The 19,243-nt window shown below is 47.4% G+C and overlaps 2 protein-coding genes across 3 annotated transcripts in view; both read left to right on the top strand.

The window, feature by feature from the left end:
• cfap70 (cilia and flagella associated protein 70) overlaps window positions 1–8,764 on the top strand; it is a 17,847-nt gene extending 9,083 nt beyond the window's left edge. Inside the window, exons 16-26 of the mRNA XM_061224165.1 lie at window positions 468–593; window positions 1,434–1,567; window positions 2,267–2,382; window positions 2,867–3,052; window positions 3,139–3,317; window positions 3,814–3,966; window positions 4,783–4,944; window positions 5,401–5,490; window positions 6,084–6,185; window positions 7,732–7,779; window positions 8,371–8,764. Coding sequence (XP_061080149.1) covers window positions 468–593; window positions 1,434–1,567; window positions 2,267–2,382; window positions 2,867–3,052; window positions 3,139–3,317; window positions 3,814–3,966; window positions 4,783–4,944; window positions 5,401–5,490; window positions 6,084–6,185; window positions 7,732–7,779; window positions 8,371–8,451 — 1,377 coding nt within the window. The 3' untranslated portion in view covers window positions 8,452–8,764. The remainder of the gene's footprint in view (window positions 1–467; window positions 594–1,433; window positions 1,568–2,266; window positions 2,383–2,866; window positions 3,053–3,138; window positions 3,318–3,813; window positions 3,967–4,782; window positions 4,945–5,400; window positions 5,491–6,083; window positions 6,186–7,731; window positions 7,780–8,370) is intronic.
• A 304-nt stretch (window positions 8,765–9,068) lies between these two features.
• Window positions 9,069–18,701, top strand: hmox2b (heme oxygenase 2b). 2 transcript variants are annotated; one of them, XM_061223444.1, is made up of 6 exons: window positions 9,069–9,165; window positions 11,315–11,437; window positions 12,359–12,476; window positions 12,657–13,148; window positions 14,572–14,695; window positions 15,806–18,701. In XM_061223444.1, the coding sequence occupies exons 2-6, from the start codon at window positions 11,340–11,342 to the stop codon at window positions 15,931–15,933; spliced, it is 960 nt and encodes a 319-aa protein (XP_061079428.1). In that variant the 5' UTR covers window positions 9,069–9,165; window positions 11,315–11,339; the 3' UTR covers window positions 15,934–18,701. The 2 variants fall into 2 exon arrangements, with proteins under 2 accessions (XP_061079428.1, XP_061079429.1); XM_061223445.1 differs by lacking the exon at window positions 15,806–18,701 and adding an exon at window positions 14,878–15,743.
• Window positions 18,702–19,243: the final 542 nt, after the last annotated feature.

The following is a 19,243-nucleotide window of genomic DNA, read 5'->3' as shown; positions in this document are numbered from 1 at the left end:
TTGGCTTGTGTGTGTTGCCTAGGGGACTTGTCTCAGAGAATGTCCTCCTTTTGGGCTGTTGTAGACTTCACTGAAAAAGAGCACTCTTCTTAATTTGATACTGATCTAATCAGGTAATCAGATAATAGAATGAACCAGATGCACTTTGCTGATGTGAGCACTTTGCTGATGTGAGCACTTAACCACTCTCATCTCATGCTTCCACCGCCCTCTTTCCCCCTAGTACTCTATCACCCGCCCCCCGGACATGTATGTCACGTTCTGTGTGCTCCTGCCATTGCCCTTGACCAATGTACTGGCCTCAGAACTCAGAACGGGCGGGAGAGCAAAGTTAAGTCGCTAAGTAGCTACGGGGGTCAAATGCAGAGGAGATTACTTAAAAAGTATAACTTAATTGAACTCTCCTGACACTCTCTGTCCGTCCCTAAACCCCCCCACCCCTCACGCGCCACCCTTCCCCCATCCAGACCCTTTCAACAGACGTGCAGGAGAAGCCACAGCGCCCCCTGCTGGACAGCGCTCAGCTCAGGCACTTTGCCAGGGAGGCCCAGCTGAATGAAGACTACCCGCTGGCTGCCCAGTACTACCAGGAGGTATGGGCCTCCCCTCCCATTATCACACAGTCCCCACACAGCAGCCACAAGGCACACGCACTCATCAGCAGGCCCGAGATGTGACATTACATTGCATTATTGTCATTTAGCAGAAGCCCCTTATCCAGAGCGACGTACAGCAAAGTGCAAAGTGCATACCCATAACCAGGGATAAGTACTCTGAAAGACCCTAGAGGGAAGTACAATTTCAAGTGTTAACAGTACAACAAAGATAAGGACTAGGGCCTATTTGATTAATCTGATTAATGGATTATATTTATATCTAAAAACTGTTTTTATGCAGCGCAACGCAGTAGAATGATATACACTTCCATATGAACGATAAACAGCTTACGTAGCCAAACAAAACTCGCAAAAATATCATCCTAGCAAGCTAAGATGTCCAGGGTGTCCTCTGCATACAGGGTCCTTAAATGGCAAATGGATTAAAACTTAGAAATAATAATAATAAAACCAGAAATGGCCATTGAAAACATTAAAAGCATAAGAAAGAACATAGATAATGTGCGGAACGGACAATTATGCAATGCTGGATTAGAATAGCAATTCAATAGCAAGGGCATTAACCTTAAGAAAAATGAATAAGGAAACATTTGAACTGACCAAGATAGATTATTTTGGTGGTTATGTACCAATCAACTTTTTCTCTCAAAGCTATTCTGCACCCTTTGTCCCGGAAAATAAACGTTCTCAGATCGTAGCACTAACTGCCCATTCATGCTTCACTCAAAATATTTTTAGACAGGCTGGTGCATAGACAGCCCTTGGATGTGAAACCATGGAAACTGCCCCCATGTTGGTTGGCCTGTCTCCTTTCAGAGGCTGGCTCTGAGTCGCCAGGACCCCGGCCACTGGTTTGATTTCGGGGCCTTCCACATGCTGGCGGGAGACCATGAGAAGGCACAGGAGTGCTTCCACCAGGCAGTCTCCGTGGAGCAGTCCCACCTGCCCAGGTGAGGGAGACGGTGGCAGGATGGGGCAGTGCAGGGGTGTCCAGTCTTATCCGAAAAGCGCCGGCGTGGGTGCAGGTTTTTGTTCTAGCCTGGTGCCAAGACCCCTTATTCCACTAATTGAGGTCTTGATTGAAGACCATGATTAGTTGAAGTGCTGGGCTACAAGGAAAACCTGCAAACACACCGGCCCAATTTCCTCTGTTGGAGACATTAATGAAGAAATAATTAGGAATGGGCACAAATAATGAACTGACTGATTACCCAGTACTTGAATATTAAAATCCTGATTGTCTAGCCTTAGGATGCTTATTTCTTTGCTGTTGCCTCAGTGTGAGGATGATGGTAAGCTATGGAGCTGTCACCCTTAGCTGTGGTGCCAATTAGGGCGAGAGGTAGTGTACTAGTGAATCTTGGTCTTGATAAATTCTAAATGTAGTCCATTTCAGTCTATTTTTCCTAACTTGGATAGTGTTCCCTTCAAAGTTGCTGTTGAGCAACGTTAGCTTACAACTGTGGAAACACCAGTCTTTTTTGTGTCATCATCTTGTTTCAATAATTGTTTTCTAAAACAGTCAAAGTAATAACTCCAGTAATAACGGAGGGGGAATCATGTTGAGGGCGCGGGAGAGGCAGGGTAACGGGGGAGAGGGAGGGCTTAGGCGCCGTAGTAACGCGGCAGTCCCCCCATTCCCCCGACAGCCTGCTGATGTGTGGGATCCTTGCGGAGAAGGCCGGAAGATACGAGGAGGCGGAGACTTTCCTGGAGCGGGCAACTTCCATCGACCCCGCCAACGTGGTAGCCTGGACCCTTTTCGGTGAGAGAGGGGGGGCATGGGTATGCCACGGGGTGTGGATCGCTGTCTGTAGCGTAGTGGTTAAGGTACATGACTGGGACCTGCAAGGTCGGTAGTTCAAATCCCAGTGTAACCACAATAAGATCTGCACAGCCGTTGAGCAAGGCCCTTAAGCCTGCATTGCCCCAGGGGAGGATTGTCTCCTGCTTAGTCTAATCAACTGTACGTCGCTCTGGATAAGAGCGTCTGCCAAATGCCCTTAATGTAATGTAATGTAATGCTGCGATAGACAGTCCCATGGATCAATATTTAGAGTAGCTTAAGCAAATCTGGACCACATCAGAACCCTGACTTCTGGAGCACCGGAACTCCTAGAGTTCTACAGAACTCCTACAGTTCTCGAACTGTTCTGCGTTCTGCAAAAGGCTGTGGCTCGTCGAGGTTGAGGTTGACTGGAGACCGTTCTGTAGCATGACCGTGACGCGTGCGGTCTCCGTGCGGTCAGGCCTCTACTACGAGAGGAGGGACAACGCCATCCAGGCAGAGATGGCCTTCCTGGAGGCCCAGAGGCAGCTGAGGGCTGCCCAGGCCAGCGGCCCACCGTCCAGGGAGAAGGACGGGGGCGAGAGGCAGGCGGACGAGGCTCAGGACAGGACGTCAGTCGCCAGCGACCGCCCCGCCTACATGACAGGTAAACACCACAGAGCAGAGGGGCCGTCTCTGCAGTGCTATGTTCTGGTTTATAGATGATGTCACTTCCTGTCCTGGGTGACTCAGATGTGGAGGAGGATGCAGACAGCATGGTGAACAGGTCTCAGGTCAGCCAGGACGGCGGAGACGGGGGAGACACTGACCCTGATCCCGCTGTCACCAAGCCCCCAGCATCGCCTCCCCGGCTCAGAACCACCATCTACATGGAGACTGTGCAGTTTCTGCTGCAGAACAACGCCCTTCAGGTTAGTGCTGTGAGCACACACACACACACGCACACACGCACACACACACACGCATGCACGTACACACCACACACATACATACACACACACACATTGTGTATACTCAACAACAAAATCACATACACACATGCACTCTCTAAAACGCATCTACATAGCTCTCTCCCCTCCCTCTCTCTCTGACCCTCCCTCTCACACTGTATCCCCCCTCTCTCCCCCTCTCCCTCTCCTTCCCCTCCTTCCTCTCTCTGTATCCCCCCTTTCTCCCTCCCCCCCCTCTCTCCCTCTCCCCCCCTCTCTCTCCCTCCCTCTCTCCCTCTCCCTCCTCTCTCTCTGTATCCCCCCTCCCTCCCTCCCCCTCCCTCTCCACTCCCTCTCTCTCTCTCTCTCTCTCCTTCCCTCTCTCCCTTCCTCTCTCTCCCTCTCCCTCCTCTCTCTCTCTGTACCCCCCCCTCTCTCTCCATTCCCTCTCTCTTTCTCCCTCCCTCTCTCCCTGCAGATGGCAGAGAGGGCCCTGGCTCAGCAGTTGCTGTGTGCAGAGGGGGGGAGGAGCAGCTGCTACCACCAGGCTCTGGCCAGACTGCATCTGCTGAGCGGGGACTACTGCAGCGCCGAGGCCAGCCTGAAGGAGGCGCTAAACGGCGGCTTGCAGGTGCGGCAGACAACGTGGAAAATACAGCGCAACTCAAATCACAGATCACAGTGAAAAGCCTTTAATGCAGGGGCTGCTGGGAAGGTGGGTCCTCCTGCTGAGAGTTATTCTGCAGCTCGGCCCTCAATTCACCTTTCCAATCCTCACTAAAGGTGGAAAATCCAGGTTCAGAAAGTAAAAGTCCACCCCACTATTCTGTTCCAATCACCTGGATTTGCTTATTAGCACAATTCTTCAGCCAGGAGAACTACAGCTGAGCTCATGGGTGGAAGAAACACATGGCAGGACTTATATTTTCTGGCCCCAGGACTTCCACCTTTGATCACGACTGTACTCCTGCTACATAGCGGTCAGCCCGGCAGTATGGAGCAATGCCCAGGGAGGTCGGCTGCATTTTCTCCATCTTGTCTTACTGCACAAGACCCTGCTGTGTTCAGCAGAGTGTTCAGTCTGCAGTAGACCAGCTCCGTGTCCGTCCTCCTGTGACTGTGCAGCTCAGCTGGTTGACTGCAGAGGGAACAGGAGGGGTGACTAGCAGCACTCTCCCAAATCAACAGCGGTGATGAGGAAGGAAAAAAGTGGGGAAGAATTGGGAAAGAAAAGAAAGTGAAAAGTTACTTAGATTTCACTGCAGTGTTTTATTGCTCATTTGTACATTATTCTCAAAGTCAGGAAACTGTGAAAAGTCAGGAACTGGGTTTGATTTGATTTGCACCGTCTGCTAAATGCCTGTAATGCAATGCAATGTAATGGAAAACCATCTCTGATATTCTCACAGTCTTGCTGGTTCAGCAGCTGTTCTTTGTGCTTGTGTAGAATCCAGATGTCTGGGCTTTGACTGGTCACCTGCACTACCTAACGGGGACCTTCAGCAAAGCGAAGACGTGCTACGAGAGGACCCTGGACTTTGTGACGGACGCCTCGGACATGCACCCCGTCTACCTGCGTCTCGGACACATCTACCTGCAGCAGGGACAGGTAAGAGAGACGGACAGGTGTGAGAACCGCTGGTTTCACGCCCTCCCTTTGCCTGGGCGTCAGGTGTGAAGACAGTCTAGCACTACGTATTTGTTGTGGATTCGAGAGTGAAGGCTGCACCTGCCACAGTGAACAGTGTAAACGCAACAATAAGCGGGGTGGCCTGTAGCGTAGTGGTTAAGGTAAATGACTGGGACGCGCAAAGGTCGGTGGTTCTAATCCCGGTGTAGCCACAATAAGATCCGCACAGCCGTTGGGCCCTTGAGCAAGGTCCTTAACCCTGCATTGCTCCGGGGGAGGATTGTCTCCTGCTTAGTCTAATCAACTGTACGTCGCTCTGGATAAGAGCGTCTGCCAAATGCCAATAATGTAATGTAATGTAAGCGAGTCAGTTCATGATGCTACAGAAGTAGCCGCTGACTGTGGCACCTGTTGATTGTGATGTTCTCCCCACAGTTTGAGAAGGCCAAACCCACTTACCTGCACGGCTGCAAGAGCTCCCCGTCCTGCCTCACCTGGCTGGGAGTGGGGACTGCCTGCTACCGGGTAACTGCCACATCTCTGTCTGTTTACACACACACACACACACACACACACGCCCAGAAATACAAACATACAAGCACAGAAATACACACACACACATACATACACAGACACACAGAGACTCACACACTCACAGGAATACACACACACACAAACACAGGCAGACACATGCACAACAAGAAGATTCAATTTGAATGTTTGGCAACATTTTTTAGGTCTGCTCCCTTAGTTCCTTTTTAACTCAGGAGTCATGTGAATTGGTCTTTGCCTCACCTTTAACCCTTAGTCAGGGAAATTCCTTGTCCCAGTAACAGTTTAACTGCCCTATCACAAAGTTACCACAGTAGCACATGACCTGTGCTGTATTTAGCATGACAGCAGAATCCAGTGGTGAGATCACTTTTCATCTGAAACTGCTGCTGTTGGTGCAAAAAACACCCTTCCCATGAAGCCAGATCCCCCTGCTGAAGACAATGCTGCCTGTGTGTGTGATGTTTGCAGCGCTCGGATTATGAATACTTGTGTCTGTCTGTCTGCCTGCCCGCTGTGTGCTTGCCTGTCCGTCCGTCCGTCTGTCTGTCCGTGTGAGCGATTAGCTAGGGGAGCTGGCCGAGGCGGAGGATGCCCTCACGGAAGCCAACACCCTGAACAACGCCAACCCAGAGGTGTGGGGATACCTGTGCCTGGTGTGCCTGCGGGTGGGTTTCCTAAACTCCACCGTATGGAGTCGGGGACACAAAATAACACAACACAACATAACACAACATAACACAACATAACACGACATAACATGACATAACATGACATAACATGACATAACATAACATAACATAACATAACATGACATAACATGACATAAAATAACTTAACATGACATAACATGGCAGGACATGACATAACATAAAGTTTTCCTTCCACTCAAGTGTACCTACTACCTACTGCTTAGTTTGCCTAAAAGCTGAATTGTATGTAGCACCACTATATTTCCTGGCATGCTATTCCACACAGTGACCACTATTTGTGTGAAAAAATACTTCCTAATATCTGTGCGGAATTTATCCGTTGCCAATTTCCATTAATGCCCCTTCGTTCTGCTAACCAAAGTCACCCTGAAGAGTCGCCCGTAGTTGACTTTGTCAATCCCTTTAATGAATTTAAAAGCCTCAATCAAATCCCCCCTAAGTCTCATTTCACTAGGCTTAAAGAGATTAAGCATTTTACGTCTTTCCTAATAACTTTTATTACGCACACTCCTGCCGACACTTGGTGTCGTCGTATGCACTGTACATGCCCGTAGGCGTCGACTGCATATGGGCCGAAACACAGTGTACATCAATGGGGAGGGCCTTCACCGTGTCCCTTTGGAGCCAGCGAGAGGAGTTTAGCCAGGGGCCTCTCTTCCATTCTGGGGGACATAGGGCCCTCTGGCACTGAAAGGGTAATGTTCGGTGAGGGTAGGGTTCGCTGTGGAGCTGGGTAAGAGGACTAGGTCTGGGGAACCCTGCGGTTCTGTGAGTCCGTGGAGTAAGTCATATTTTCTGTCTTCAGAATATTTTGTTTATGCTTCAATATTTCATCATTTCGGAGAAGCTCCCCATTTAAAAACAATGAGCCTCTTGCAAGAACATTTTCATATTCTTATTATACTTACTTACATTTTTGAAACAAAGGGCTGATACGAGTCTGCAACATCGGATTCAACAAAAGCCCCAAGCTTCAGACAACTGCCCTAAATGAAGATTATAATGCAGTATATACGGTACTGTAGGTGGGTTCCATCGGATAGATGGCCAATGGGATTAACAAGAGCGGTAACTGATAGACTGTGGTTCCTTTGTAAAATGGCGGACCGTTTATAAACTTTGTCTTTTTTCTCCCAAACAGTCCACTAAAATACATCTCTGAAAACATTTAAAAGAAAATTGGTGAATACACCAAGTTCTCTTAAATCACTTATTTTAAGAGATGTATATGATTTATTTACAAATCTGTTCGTATGAGTGGTTCTTGCATGAGGCCCATTGATTGGGAACCCTTCCAGTGAGACACACTTCTGTGTCCTTGGTGTACACAGTCTCGCATGGAGTAGGGTCTAAATTTAGCCGGAACAGACACGGCACTGTGCAATCCCAGCGTGATGTAAGTGACCGACAAGGGCTCGGATGAACGATGACTTTGGGCAGAGGGCTTCGGGCCCCCGGTGCTGCCTCTGTCCGTGTGTGACAAGCGTCTCTTTTTCCTCAGACTGGCAGGAAGCTGGAAGCCGAGCAGTGCTATAAATACGCCGTCAAGGTTTGTGCCTTACACTGTGACCTTTGCCCGAATGACCCAGGCCACATAGGTCCATCTGGAATAAATGGGCGGCCTGTAGCGTAGTGGTTAAGATACATGACCGGGACATGCAAGGTTGGTGGTTCGATTCCCGGTGAAGCCACAATAAGATCCACACAGCCGTTGGGCCCTTGAGCAAGGCCCTTAACCCAGCATTGCTCCAGGCAAGGATTGTCTCCTGCTTAGTCTAATCAACTGTATGTCGCTCTGGATAAGATAAGAGCGTCTGCCAAATGCCATTAATGTAATGTAATGTAATGTAATGGCCACTTGCATGCCTGTAAAATTAGGGTTAACCACAGAAAATCTGTGCGTTAATATTTATTAATTTTTTGGTGTCTGGGCGGTGTAGCCTGCGGAGCACAATTCACATGCTTACTGTGAGCCGTGATGTCACCGGCCGCACAACCTCTCCCTCGCATGTCTCTCCTTCTTTCTCACTCCCGACTCTTCCTGTTACTCAACTGTCCGATAGAGCTTAAAAAGCTCGAAAACCGATATATATTTATAGAAATGTTCATTTTCATTAACAGTACTGTTTTTTTTTTGCAGCTGGACCTTCAGACAGAGACTCTCCTGCAAGAGATCGCACAGCTGCAGGCTCAGGTTGGGTTCGGAGATCCGAGCTTCTGAGTCAAATGAGACGCCGTGATTGGGGCGGACAAGAGATGAACAGACACTTGCTCCCGCCCACCCTCTCTCTGTTAGCATTTGCTTGAAAGGTGTGCCCGGTGTGCTCGATATTCATCATCATGCTAGATGTTGGTGATGAATCAAATGTTCTGATATCATAAATTAGTGATGTTAAGATATTAACAAGACAGTTAACAAGGTTGTCTCAAACTGTTCCAAATTGACAATAAATATTTTGATATAACATCATAAGTATATACTAAAAATTTGGGAGTTAATAAGTATCCATGTGGTATCCTTCCCCAGGACTGAATGTAACATTGTTTTTTTTTAATATATATATATATATATATATATATATATATATATATATACATACATGTTTTTACACTCGTAATATGCCATTAATACGAATGATGTAAAAATGAGAAAATAAAGATTTGTCGTCTTAAAGAATTACATTCGTAAGTTATTCTAATTAGAGGTGAAGTCCCCATCACTGACTGAGCTTTGATTGACATTTTTACCGCGTACGTTATAATAATGAACGTAAACCAGTCATCACGTACTGTATCTTCTCTTGTTCTCATGCACGCAGCCACGCACGCCAGCCAGTACTTCCTGTTTAGCAAATGAACACATGAGCAGCCAGTTCTGTGTGAGCAGCAAATATTGAACGGAAGGAACGCTTCTAGCTACGTACCGCAGAGGAAGGTAATTTGATTTAGCTATACGATTATATATAGATTGATAGATAGCGTACACGGGCATATTAAATCCACACTACCGATTAGATTGCACGGAAACTATGACATGACAATACATACATGGTTGATTTGTGGAATCATTGCGGCAACGGAGCTAGCTAGCTGCTCTACTGCGGAATCTACGGAGTTCTTTGTCTGGTGAAATGAACTTTGTTGTTGGTACTTGGCTTGATAGCTGGCAAGCCTTAAGATAATTTGGCTATAAAATCCGTTTTTCGAGCCAATGACCTAGCCTACAGGATCCCTGGAGAACGAACAGAACGGGAACATGGCAACTATAACTTGCTAACTTGTTGCAAGTCAACGACAGCTAAAACTAACTAACTAGCTAGGTAACATAGCTGTCTGTTCAGTAAAGTAGCGTAGTAGGCAAATACATTGCAGTTGAGCTATAACTTTATCTTGCGGGACCTATCTGTCGGTACTTTGAAGAGCATTTTGCCATATGAAATTTCAATGCGACTGTCACTTAGATGTTTTCCTGCTTGCTTACATGGCTATAGATTGCTCCATTGACGCGTACCCACTGTCGGTTTAACAAAAACGAAGCAGACGCGAGGATAGCTCCAGCAGGTTACCGTAGCTACGTGCGCGTGTTTGTGTTGCTTTGTTAGTGCCATATTGTGCAGCTTCGCTTCTGTCCTTGTTAAAGCGCCCAACCCCCTTAGCTTGAGAAGTGCATTGTCACCGCTCTTTACGCTCCTGTTGTGCTGCGCCAGCTGTTTGCCCCGTGGGTGAGATTCTGTTGTTGTTGTTGTCGTCGTCGTCATCATCAGGACCGGTTCCAGAGTAACACTGGCGCAGACCACTTTTTCACTGGACAAGGTCAGAACTGACGCTAGAATAGAAGTATCTACAGCGCTACAACTCAGCACTGTCAATCTACGTCACATCAATCCCACCACGAATGTCTTGGGAATTGTCTGTCCTACCTCGATGAATACATAGACAAAGCTAGCATATCTCCCCACTCGTCGCCTATCATGGAGTTTTTGAGTTAAGGTGTTTTGAGTGTTTTATTTTTCGTGACCTTGTCATTCACAAAGATCAGATGACAGTACAAACAAAATAAATGTTGTACTGTTGCAAACCAAAACTTTGATTGGCATGTCGGGCAGCAGGCTGTGCACGATGCCCTTGAGGAATTAGGCAAATGACAAGGCTAGACGAGCTTTGCCATTTGCATTTCACATGCTTGTCGCTTGTGTGTAGAATACCTTTCATATGCTTCATATAACTGGAGAAGTCGGTTAATGACGCAAGAACACAGATAATGTGCTTTTTGATGATTGCTGAGTTTAAGAGCCTGAAAAAATCTATTGGAGGGCCAGGCTGAAAAAAAGACAGGCCCAATTAAACGAGATCTGTTTCAGCGGCGTTTCCAACGCCAACCGAGATAACGAAGAATGCAAAGAACATCGTCGCCGTTTTTGAGGTCTTCGTCTCTGAGACAAAGCAGGCGTCTGACCATGATTTATGGAAGTAGTTTTTTGGCAGGTGGCAGCTGTTTGGCTTGTTCACGTTTTGCAGTGATGTCACCATCTTGTGCGCAGTGCGATGGGACGTGACTAATTTGTATGCAGTGTTCTGTCACGGTCGCATCGAGCGGACTTGCATCATTATATGTCATTGTGGAGTGCGAAAATATGGACTGGAGCAGTGTGCGTGTGCGTCTGTGCGTGTGTGTGTGTGTGTGTGAGAGAGAGAGAGAGAGAATAGTGACAATGAATGGGCGATCTGAGGCAGGGTAATTCCAACCTTTCTCCCAGTTCCCACTTTGCAATAAACCACATATGATCTCCACCCACAGATAAGCAGTGGAAGGCATTCGTATCATGCCTTTTGTTACCTGATTAACAAGACTGAGTAACATCACTGTGAGGTACTGTTTAGATGATGGCCTGAAAGAGGAACAGCATAATTTGGTTCAAGGCCCATACAATATTACCTTTAATTCTTCTAATTCTTAATTCTAATTCTATTGCTTGCTTCTAAGAATTCTGCTGTTCTTCCCTCAAGGTGAAAGTCATGCATAGTATGCCTTTAACATGAAAAAATAAATAATGATCTCCCTTTACTGAATCACCTGACCATAGAGTGTGGTGACAGACGGACGGAACAATGCCTGCAGAGAAGGTGGAGGATTCTGGGAAGGAGGAGGGAATTTCTAACGGCACGAGCATGGTTTATGAAGAGAAAGAGGTAGAAGAGAGCATCAGGTATGGAAATCTGATTCACACCATGCATGAGTCAACGTTACTACTACGCCCTTATCCCAGGGCTGGGTGGGAGGGTGTGCTGGCTCTGTATACTATTATAGCATGAATTATATCATTCACATCATTGTATAGTGTTATACCATAGATTTTATAATCCAGCTCACTGTATACCATTATAACATAGATTTTCTATTGACTATTACGGCATGCATTTGATGTTGTGCACCCCTGTTTCCATGTATTTTCCTGTGTGCACATGAATGTGTGTGTGCCTGTGCCTGTCTGTGTATACTCTTTCATGGAGCTCTACCCCATCCCAAATCTGGCGGTCTCATTTAGTAGCTTAATTATCCACTTAATTGTTACTGGTGAAGGAAATCCATAACTCTTGACCTCTTAACCTCTGCTGATGTTTGTGGCACACCCAGCATCCCCTAAGTGGGCGCATGAGGTGACTCACCTTCATTGTGTCTCACCATTATAAACAGTGGTGTGAGGTAAGATAAGATACTTTATTGAAGCCTGTGGGGTCATTTGTCCTCTGTGTTTGACCCGTCCTAGCTACTAGGAGCAGTGGGCAGCCACAGTGCAGTACCTGGGGACCAACTCCAGCCCTTAGTCAAGGGCTCTGGCAGGAGCATACCTAACCTGACATTCATTACTGCAGTTCATTAGCTAAGAACCACATCGTTGACTGAATTCAAACAAGGATGCTTATTGAGCGGGTGTTCAATGCAATAGATTGCAGATAGTTAGGGGGTGTGGGGGTGGGGCACGTACAGTAAAATGAGAAGGGGTACGGTGGGCAGGCTTCTTATAGGGGAAACAGCAGAAGGTGTTTTGAGAGGGAGAGATTGAGAGTGAGAGATTGAATACTGTTCTTCATGGAGTGTGTGGTTGACGTTCTTTGGCCCGCCCCAGGCCTGAAGACCTGTCGGAGCTGCTGGCTGCAGGGACCAAGGAGTCGCACGACAAGGCGGAGAACACACAGTTCGTCAAAGACTTCCTCAGGGGCCGCATCCGCAGGGAGCTCTTCAAGGTCAGAGTGCAACAGGCCGGTTGGGCTGGGGTGGGGGGGCGGTTGACGTTCCTCAGACAGTTTGCTGGGTAGAACTTTTAAAGAGTGTACAGTGTCTGCGTTATTCTGGATAAGGGTGTCTGTTCAACGGCCGAATGGAGCTCAGTGTTTTACACGGTTTCTCTGGCCCGTCTCTCACAGCTGGGCGCGGTGGCCCTGTACTTCACCTACACGGCCATGGAGGAGGAGCTGGAGAGGAACAAGGACCACCCCGCCATCGCCCCGCTCTACTTCCCTGCCGAGCTCCACCGTCACGAGGCGCTGGCCCGGGACCTGGAGTTCTTCTACGGGGAGGACTGGGAGGACCAGGTCAGCTGCTCCCCGGCCACCCGCCGCTACACGGACCGCATCCACGAGGCGGGCGGCAGCGACCCCGCCCTGCTGGTGGCCCACGCCTACACCCGCTACATGGGCGACCTGTCAGGGGGGCAGGTGCTGAAGAAGGTGGCCCAGAGGGCCATGAAGCTCCCGGCCACGGGCGAGGGCCTCAACTTCTACCAGTTCGACGGCATCCACAGCGCCAAGGCCTTCAAGCAGCTCTACCGCAGCCGCATGAATGAGCTGGACCTGGACGCGCCCACCAAGGAAAGGGTCGTGGAGGAGGCCAACCTGGCCTTCCAGTTCAACATGGAGGTGAGGGGGGAGGGAGCTAGCATGGGTCTCCATTTTAACATGGAGGTGAGGGAGGAGGGAGCTAGCCTTGGCCTCCATTTTAACATGGAGGTGAGGGGGGAGGGAGCTAGCATGGGTCTCCATTTTAACATGGAGGTGAGGGGGGGGGGGGGAGCTAGCCTCTGCCTCCAGTTCAACATGGAGGTGTGGGGGGAGGGAGCTAGCCTCGGCTTCCAGTTTAACATGGAGGTGAGGGAGGAGGGAGCTAGCCTCGGCCTCCAGTTCAACATGGAGGTAAGGGGGGAGGAAGCTAGCATGGGTCTCCATTTTAACATGGAGGTGAGGGAGGAGGGAGCTAGCATGGGTCTCCATTTTAACATGGAGGTGAGGGAGGAGGGAGCTAGCCTCTGCCTCCAGTTCAACATGGAGGTGAGGGGGGAGGGAGCTAGCATGGGTCTCCATTTTAACATGGAGGGGAGGGAGGAGGGAGCTAGCCTCTGCCTCCAGTTCAACATGGAGGTGAGGGGGGAGGGAGCTAGCATGGGTCTCCATTTTAACATGGAGGTGAGGGAGGAGGGAGCTAGCCTCGGCCTCCAGTTCAACATGGAGGTGAGGGAGGAGGGAGCTAGTCTCGGCCTCCAGTTCAACATGGAGGTGAGGGGGGAGGGAGCTAGCATGGGTCTCCATTTTAACATGGAGGTGAGGGGGGAGGGAGCTAGCCTCGGCCTCCAGTTCAACATGGAGGTGAGGGAGGAGGGAGCTAGTCTCGGCCTCCATTTTAACATGGAGGTGAGGGAGGAGGGAGCTAGTCTCGGCCTCCATTTTAACATGGAGGTGGGGGAGGAGGGAGCTAGCCTCGGCCTCCATTTTAACATGGAGGTGAGGAGGGAGGGAGCTAGCCTTGGCCTCCAGTTTAACATGGAGGTGAGGGGGCGGGAGCTAGCCTCGGCCTCCAGTTAACAAGGAGTTGAGGGGGGAGGGAGGTAGCATGGGTCTCCGGTTCAACATGGAGGTGATGGAGGGAGGGCGCTAGCATGGGCCTCCAGTTCAAGCACATTTTATTTCTATATTTACACTGACATTTCAGGCATTGAGCAGACTTATTAAATTCTCACACACTTAACCTAACGTACTGAAGCAATTCAGGATAAATGGCTGGCGCAAGTGCGTAGTGGTAGCACCCCACCTGGGAGTTGGCCCTGCAACCTCAGAGATACAAGTCCAGTTCCTTACCATTGTGCTACACAGTAGTTCAACAATGACCATGAAAGACCTACCCACCGGACCCCTTGGCCTGATAATTGCTATAAATGTGTGTGTTCCATTTGAACATGAAGAAAGGAATGCGAATCTTGTCTTGTAGTACATCACGGTAAGTTATGAAGTGCTTGCTTGGAACGTTTTGCTCAGGGAAACAATCAAGTTTTTCTTTCCTCTCTCCCAGGTGTTTGCTGAGCTGGAGGAGGTGGGAAAAACCCTGCCAGATGAAGTTCTGGATGCAGGAATGCCCGTTCATGGGGACATGCAGGGGGACATCAGCAAATGTCCCTACTACACTGCTAAAATTGGTACGTGCTGCCGTGCTGTTGCGTTCACCAACATAATTTGGTGAACACAACACAGCTAAGACTATGATGAATGAGTACTTTAAGTTAAAGCTAGCGACTGAATTCGGTTACAGTACTGTTTAAGCAGATTTATCTATTTCTTGCAAATGATCAAATCATACGGAAAGTTTTCTCATTTTTAGCCGCTAACATGGCAACATGAAGAAAATGACAGTACCCGAAAATATCAGTCAGTGAGCAGAGCCAGTTCAGGAAGTGTGCGTGTTTGTAATCAAGCAAAACAAAGGGGAGAACAGGTTAAAGGTTAAAGGTTGAAGGTTAAAGGTAAGGTACCCGCCCGCTCGAGCCACCACTGGACGCGGTGGTGACCAGGCTGTGAGTCGGAACCCGCCGGCATTCAAGAGAGGGTCCGAGACGGGCCCTGAGACGTCAATCAAATTAAACATTAAGCATTCTTAATTTTTTTTTTCTGGCTGGCTCTGGGTCACAGGAAGATGTCTGTTGACTAAGTGGGTCATGGGCTTGGAAAGCTTTGGAATCTATTGTAGGTGATTAGCTGGGTTGGTGTAATCTCTCTCAGATGTCCTTGTTCCACATTTGCTCCATTGCAGTACCCGGGAAAGGCTTGACCTACTTTCTTCAGCGTGTTTTCGTTTATGGAGCTGCTCTTTTCCAGCTTCCCGCACTGAGCTCGGGTGCCTTCATTTTCTAAAATTGCCTCAGCTTGGGTTTTCCTAAAATAACAATGCCCTTATGAAGTTACATTATAGGCATTTGGCAGACTTATCCAGAACAATGTACAACAAAGGGCATAACCGTAACCTGGGACAGGTGCATTGAACGAAGCTAGAGAGAAGTACAGTTTCAAGTGCAAAGGATGACCTGAAAGATAAGAAATTGGGTCTTGTATGTTAATCTGATGACAAACAAAAATAAACCGTTTTAGCAAACAGAATGCTAGCAGTAATAAAGCAAGTATACCCTTATGCAGGCACAACAATAAAAAGCTTATGAAATGAAGTGCTGTGTGATTTTTTTTTGTTGTAAATGGTGCAATCTCAACCATATTGATTGATTAATTGATTGATATTTTGATATTTTGATTGACAGCGGCCAGCGGGGGAGCATCATACGCCTGTCAGATGGCCACGGCCGTCCTCAGACACCCCACTGGTCAGGTCCTATTGGCTGCCTGGGTCGCCGCGCTGGCTGGATTGGTCGCTTGGTACCTCATGTGACCCGGCATCTACAGCAGCCAATCGTAGCCCTCCAGGAAGCAAGCAAGGATGGATGACAGGAAGGGTAGGATGAGGAGAGGGGTGGAGTTTAAAGACTTGGGTAAGGTTTACGGACCTAAGATGGTTTCCGCCCCTCCCATTTCTCAGTCCCGCCTCTTTCTGCTACCTCACTAGCCCTTCTGCCCTGTCCAGTCATGTCCACTGACCGCTTCCCATAGGTCCTCACAGCTGTCACTCACTCAGCCACTTCTCGGAACAGAAATGCAAAAAAAAGTCTTCTGCAGAAAGGCAGGTATGTTTTCTATTTCAGAAAGGTTTTAGAGAAGCTGTTATTGGATTTATATTTTTGGTGTCATTCTTTATACATCCTATTTTCTTTTATCGCGAGCTCCAAAACCACAGGATGAAGGTTTAAATTTTTTTTTATTATTATTATTATTAATATTATTATTATTATTATCATTATTATTTTTTTGCTTTTGCTGGTGGCTTTTTTCTGGGGCTGATATGCAGTGAAAGCCAACCCTGCTCCACCAGATGTGAGGATTTTTGTGCAGTTCTTTGTGGTTCCCCCAGGCAGAAACCTCTCGTCAGGGTAAAAAACCGTCCATACGGTTGCACTGAGCAGTTTCAAAGTAAATTAATGGCCAAGTTTTAATCCCCAAATACTATGCTGTAGGCTGTGTGTTGGCTTTGAAGACGGTTAAAATTATTGAACCTGAGTATAATGCAAATGGAATGTCCAATATATGGGCATGTATCCAAACCAGACATTTTGCCCATTCCTTCATTCAACAAAATCAGTGTTATTTTACAGATATTGTTTTATGTAGATTGATAGCATTGTTTTTTTTGGGGAGGGTATTTCTTGGGCGATATCAGGGTTTTACATTATTTTGTATTAAGCACCAAATACAGGGAGTTTGTTTAAAAACAAAGACTACTTATTTAATCTCTAAAAAGCAAGATTAACAAAAAACCCCACCTTTAAGTCCCTTCCCATTGGTTGTCCACCGTGTCCCACAGTATATTCAGGTTTTGGAACCACTGATTTGATGATTTTAAAACCACACCGATCGTGGTTGGGCGCGGTCATTTGAGATTTGAGTCGCTAAACTCACCGATGGCTGAGGTGAAGTTGTACACATTTCCGTGCCTGAGACTTGTATGCACTAGGGCTCTTTTGGGTGAGTTTGAGACACTGCCCCCTATCGCTTAGAGTTTTTCTTTAGAAGAATGAATGGAGCCGTTGTCATTTGTACTTCATAACTTGTAATAAAAGCGCAGTATTAGACGCGAGACGGGAATCGTGCTCGCCTGTGTCGTGCGTACGGCGAACAGTGACCCCATCTCCTACCGTTACCATGGAGACACTGAGAGCAGCAATCTGAAACCCATCAAATCCGTCCTGCAGACAACAACCATCCAACAGTAAGGCTGCTCTTGCAAAAAAGAAGACTGCTCTATTACACTCGCACAAAAGCACACTTTCAAAAGGCTTTTGTGAAACCCCACAGCGCTGCAATGTGCTGGTACGTCTTCATTCAGAGCCAAGATGGCTGATGGAGCTCGGTCCTATTCATCCCTTTTTTAAATGACATGTCGCTGTACTGTAATGGCGGCCATTTTAAAATGCTGGCACTGCTTGTGAATTGTGTGAGTTGCAGCAGCATCGCTCATGAAGACATGTCTGCTCTGTCAAGGCCTTATGAAGGTGCATGTGAAGTGTAACCTCGTCAATATATAAACCTGCTGCTCAATGCACGGGTCATTTCAGTAAGTAGTATTAATATGCACCCACACGTGTGTATGATTTTATGTTTATGGAAAATGCATCGGGAAAGAAATGGAGCCCTCTGTTCTGTTGTGTCTAAAACAGAGTTCCCTCCTTTATCAATATATCCCAGAGTTCTCTGCTGGACGTCAGAAAACGAAACGCATCGTCAGGTTACTGCTTTCCTTCTTGCATCCTTTTTTTTTTTCTTTTTTCCCCTCCCGCCACCATCCATTTTTTTCCATTTATGTCCTTTAAATGGTTTGTGGTGGCTGGTGTGGCCAGAATAACACAAGGGAAGGAGCAGCAGTTAACTAATTGTTCTTTACTTTCACAATGCAAAGATAAAATCGCTGGTACTGTCCACAGCAAAGCACAATGCACTGTATCGCAGGCATCCATCCACAAATGCTGTTTTTTGCCGCTTGTTCATTTTTCTTCTTAACTCTCTTAACCTGGTTGTTTTAACAGTTATTTTCCTGTCCCCATAGAGAGGAATCGTGGGTATTTACTCGGTTCAAAAGGGAGTATGTTTAGTTTCGAAAGGGAAATGTTCAGTTTTCTCCCATTACTCAAAAGCATTGCGTCCTGCAGTAGCGCTCCTCCATTTTGAATTTAGGATGAAACATAGCATGTGTAGTGTTTTCCAATGTCAGCATGGCGACGCCAATGCATCCGGAGCCCAGTTTCAGCAACGGCAGCTGTTTGGTGAGGAGCGTTACCTGGACCAATGGGGGTGTGTTACCATGCGTGTGTAACGTGCCACGCTGGACCGGCCTGTCCTGGGTTTATTTAAACAGGAATCCTAACCCGAGTCGTTATTGTTGGTCTGTTTAGTATAGCTATAATAACAAGGAAATATTAACAAAAATGCTACAGGTCTCTGCTGAGCAAAATAAAAGTAAAAAAAAAAGTGATTTGTGCTAACAAGAACATACTGTATCACCTGTGCTATGAAATAAAAACATGAAAATGGTGAATTCTTGTACAACCATTCCCCCCCCTGCTGTCATGTCCCTTTCTTCTGACCTGGATCTGTACTGGGGAGTTATAGCTGATTGTTTATGGAGCCCTCACCTGTTCAGTGTTGGTCCCTGGAGACCGTGCATTCTGAATGTAATGTTACATTATCAACGATGAGACTGAGATAAATGCAATATGTGTGTGTTGCCATGCAGAACATTTGGGCTAATGGGTTAACACTATGGCTTGGGCAGTATCAGACCTGCATGTAGTTGTTTGTCTTTGTGGTTTCCTTATCAGGGGTGGTGTGAAAAAAGAGGCAATGCCTAAACAGAATTCAGTGGGCTGAATTTTATTTGGATATTAAACAGGCAGCCTGATTCCAGGCAGCCTTCAGTACATGCTGAAAGCAGGCTGGAACTGTCAAGACAAAGAACACCGGACACACCAGGCCGTTTCAACCCTGTTTTTTGGCACGACATATGATCTTTAAAACATTCTTATCATAACTGGTTTTAATTACCAGTTTTAGCAATTACAATTTTCTCTTTCATACAAAACAATTCTGAAACC

This window comes from Conger conger, chromosome 16 (genome assembly GCF_963514075.1).
Source record: "Conger conger chromosome 16, fConCon1.1, whole genome shotgun sequence".
NCBI classification, from domain to species: Eukaryota; Metazoa; Chordata; class Actinopteri; order Anguilliformes; family Congridae; genus Conger; species Conger conger.
Note: the sequence above shows the minus strand (reverse complement) of the source record. Positions and strands in the feature narration are given on the sequence as shown.

What these genes read in the sequence shown, in the direction of transcription:
- hmox2b (XM_061223444.1), top strand. Translation starts at nt 11,340, where the DNA reads ATGCCTGCAGAGAAGGTGGAGGATTCTGGGAAGGAGGAGGGAATTTCT. An exon ending in GAGGTAGAAGAGAGCATCAG is followed by an intron (nt 11,438 to 12,358) that starts GTATGGAAATCT and finishes GGCCCGCCCCAG; the next exon opens with GCCTGAAGACCTGTCGGAGC. An exon ending in CCTTCCAGTTCAACATGGAG is followed by an intron (nt 13,149 to 14,571) that starts GTGAGGGGGGAG and finishes CCTCTCTCCCAG; the next exon opens with GTGTTTGCTGAGCTGGAGGA.